This window comes from Buceros rhinoceros, unplaced genomic scaffold (assembly GCF_000710305.1).
Source record: "Buceros rhinoceros silvestris isolate BGI_N320 unplaced genomic scaffold, ASM71030v1 scaffold14218, whole genome shotgun sequence".
Lineage (NCBI taxonomy): Eukaryota > Metazoa > Chordata > Aves > Bucerotiformes > Bucerotidae > Buceros > Buceros rhinoceros.
The window spans coordinates 30,995-33,600 of NW_010426448.1; the positions used below are offsets into that span (position 1 = coordinate 30,995).

The 2,606-nt window shown below is 62.4% G+C and overlaps 1 protein-coding gene across 1 annotated transcript in view; it reads left to right on the plus strand.

The window, feature by feature from the left end:
* LOC104498163 (hemicentin-2-like) overlaps nt 1-2,606 on the plus strand; it is a gene marked incomplete at both ends in the record, with an annotated part of 39,909 nt that overhangs the window by 30,734 nt on the left and 6,569 nt on the right. Inside the window, 9 exons of the mRNA XM_010141512.1 lie at nt 168-322; nt 571-691; nt 818-974; nt 1,091-1,212; nt 1,431-1,595; nt 1,684-1,791; nt 1,884-2,018; nt 2,300-2,434; nt 2,558-2,596. Coding sequence (XP_010139814.1) covers nt 168-322; nt 571-691; nt 818-974; nt 1,091-1,212; nt 1,431-1,595; nt 1,684-1,791; nt 1,884-2,018; nt 2,300-2,434; nt 2,558-2,596 — 1,137 coding nt within the window. The remainder of the gene's footprint in view (nt 1-167; nt 323-570; nt 692-817; nt 975-1,090; nt 1,213-1,430; nt 1,596-1,683; nt 1,792-1,883; nt 2,019-2,299; nt 2,435-2,557; nt 2,597-2,606) is intronic.

Consider the following 2,606-nt stretch of genomic DNA (forward strand, 5'->3'; position numbering starts at 1 on the left):
GTGTCAGCTCCTTCCCTGTTTGTTCAGGGATGTGCAATATTATGGTTGGGGCAATGAGAAGACAGGGTTGGGTGGTACAGAGTCTCTAATGCTGGTCTGGGCTGGTGTTCTCCACCTGTTAAGCCCCATCTCTGATTTTCTATGGTGCTGTCTGGGTGCTGCTGCAGTGGCCCCAGAGATCCAGCCAGGCCCTGAGGAGATGAGGGCACTGCTGAACAGCTCAGTGGTGCTGCCCTGCCGGGCAGTGGGGTGGCCCGTACCCCGGGTGACATGGCGGAAGGATGGACAGCTCCTACCCATTCGCAGGAGTGAGAGGTATGAAGCTCTGGGGGTTGGTGGCACCAAGACCTGGCTCTCATATTGCGTCGCTGTCCACATCAGTAGGTGTTTTGGCATGCCTAGAGCGGAGACAGCACTGTCCCCCCGTGAGGAGCTGTGCTCTTTCCCCATACCAGCTCAGTGGACATGTGTCACGTATGGCTATGATGGCACTTCCCAGTCCCCGTGTGTTGCAGCCCGGCTGTGCAGAGCACCTGCGGGGCTTCCTTGCTCTCCCTCCCCAGGCTGCAGCTCCTGCCAGGTGGCTCCCTACGAATCGACCCCGTTCAGGTCCAGGATTCGGGCTATTACCTCTGCATGGCATCCAGCCCCGCTGGCTCTGACCGGCAAGGCCTGGACCTCTATGTCCTGGGTAAGCAGAAGAGCCAGATGGATCCCTCCTGGGCTCAACGCCCCGCAACGCAGCACTGCTGACTGCTGTCACGGATGCAGTGATGTGCTGCTGCCCTCTGCTCATCACTGCCATGCCCTTCCGCAGTCCCTCCCAGTATCGTCCCAGGGCCCTCCAACCTCACCCTGCTGGCTCAGCAGCCGGCCACGCTGGGCTGTGACTCCTGGGGGTCCCCCGAGCCCCACATCAGGTGGGAGAAGGATGGCCACCCCCTGAACCCACACCTCCCACTTGGCACCTACAGGTACCCACAGCACTGGCTATCCTGCCCACCGAAAGATCCCACTGTAGGGTGGGGTTTGCCCCTCTCACTGTTCCCCGTGGTGGAGGGGCTGACCCCGATACATGCTCTGCCTACAGCTTGCAGTCCTCGGGGTCGCTGCTCATCGCCAGCCCCAGTCCCCGGGATGAGGGGCGGTTCGAGTGCATCGCCACCAACGCTGCTGGAGAGGCACGCAAGGTTTTCCTTGTGTCCATCCACGGTGAGCTCCTGGGGCCTGTGCATCTTCCTGAGAGTGGCTTTCCTGGGGTCTGTCACCCCTTCGGCTGCGATGTGGGTGTGCAGTTGGGTCCCATCTTGAGGACTGGGCATAGAACGGACAAGAGAGGAAGCAGAAATACCCATGTCCACATGCATGGGATGGAATCCCCTTTAGCATTCCCATGCAGCCGCACTCACCTTCCTTCCTCACCTCTCCAGTGCCCCCCACCATTGCCAATGACCTTACAGACGTGGTTGTCGCCCGGCTGTCCCCCGCAGTCCTCACCTGCTACGCCTCTGGTGTGCCCCCACCCACAGTGTCATGGAGCAAGGAGGGGGCTCAGCTGGGCAGCCGCGGAGGGGGCTACCACGTGCTGCCCACAGGTATGAGCGCAGGGTCATGCAGCCCTAGCGGGGGGGTGGGTCACTGCCAGCCCTCCCACTGCCTCCCCTCTGCCTGCTCTCTTCCCAGGGGCCCTGGAGATCAGGCAAGCGCTGCCTGCCCACACTGGCCACTACACCTGCACGGCGAGGAGCACTGCTGGCACAGCCCGAAAACACCTCCGGCTTGCGGTGCATGGTACGCGCAGCTTCCAGGGGTCCTGCTCCCTGTGCCTTGGCCCTTGGTAGGAGAGCCTTGGTGGATGGGCAACACTTCCCTGCCACTTGCAGAGCCCCCCACTTTGAAGCCCCTGCCTGGCATGGTGATGGTGATGGTCAACACCACTGCAGTGCTGTCCTGCGAGGCAACCGGGGTACCCCGGCCAGAGCTCACCTGGCGGAAGGATGGTGTCAGCATCTCTGGAGGTGAGCGGGAGCCTGCTGGAGGCTGGCAGAGCCTGCTCTGCCCTGACAGCCTTTGCCTGGGGGGAGATATAGGTGTCCCCGGGGGTTGTAAATAGTACTGCATATGGGTCCTCCTGGCCCCCAGCTGCTGTCCAAGGTGGGTGCAGCAGCTGCTGGAGCCGTTCCTCAGAGACTCCCCAGGAAGGGGCACTTCTGCAGGGGAAGCAGTCCATACTGTTCATCTCTGTCCTGGCAGGGCTCTGCTGCCCTGCCCTGACCCTTATTTCTGCCCATCCCTGCAGGGTCTGGGCTGAAGGTGCTCCCCAACGGGCAGCTGCATCTCCTCCGAGCCTCCCCGGGGGATGCGGGCACCTATCTGTGCGTGGCTCGCAACCCCTCGGGCACCGCTGCCGGGAGGACCAGGCTGATAGTGCAAGGTAAGGCAGCAGTCAGGGCCCCGAGCACTTGCTCCTTCCTCTGCACACCTCCAGCTCTGTCACCTGGCAGTGAAATGTGACTGTCAAGGTGTGAGCAAGTCCCTGTCTGCCTGCTCCATCCAGTGCCCCCTGTCATCGAGGCCAGCCCAGTGGAACTGGCTGGCCTGCACCG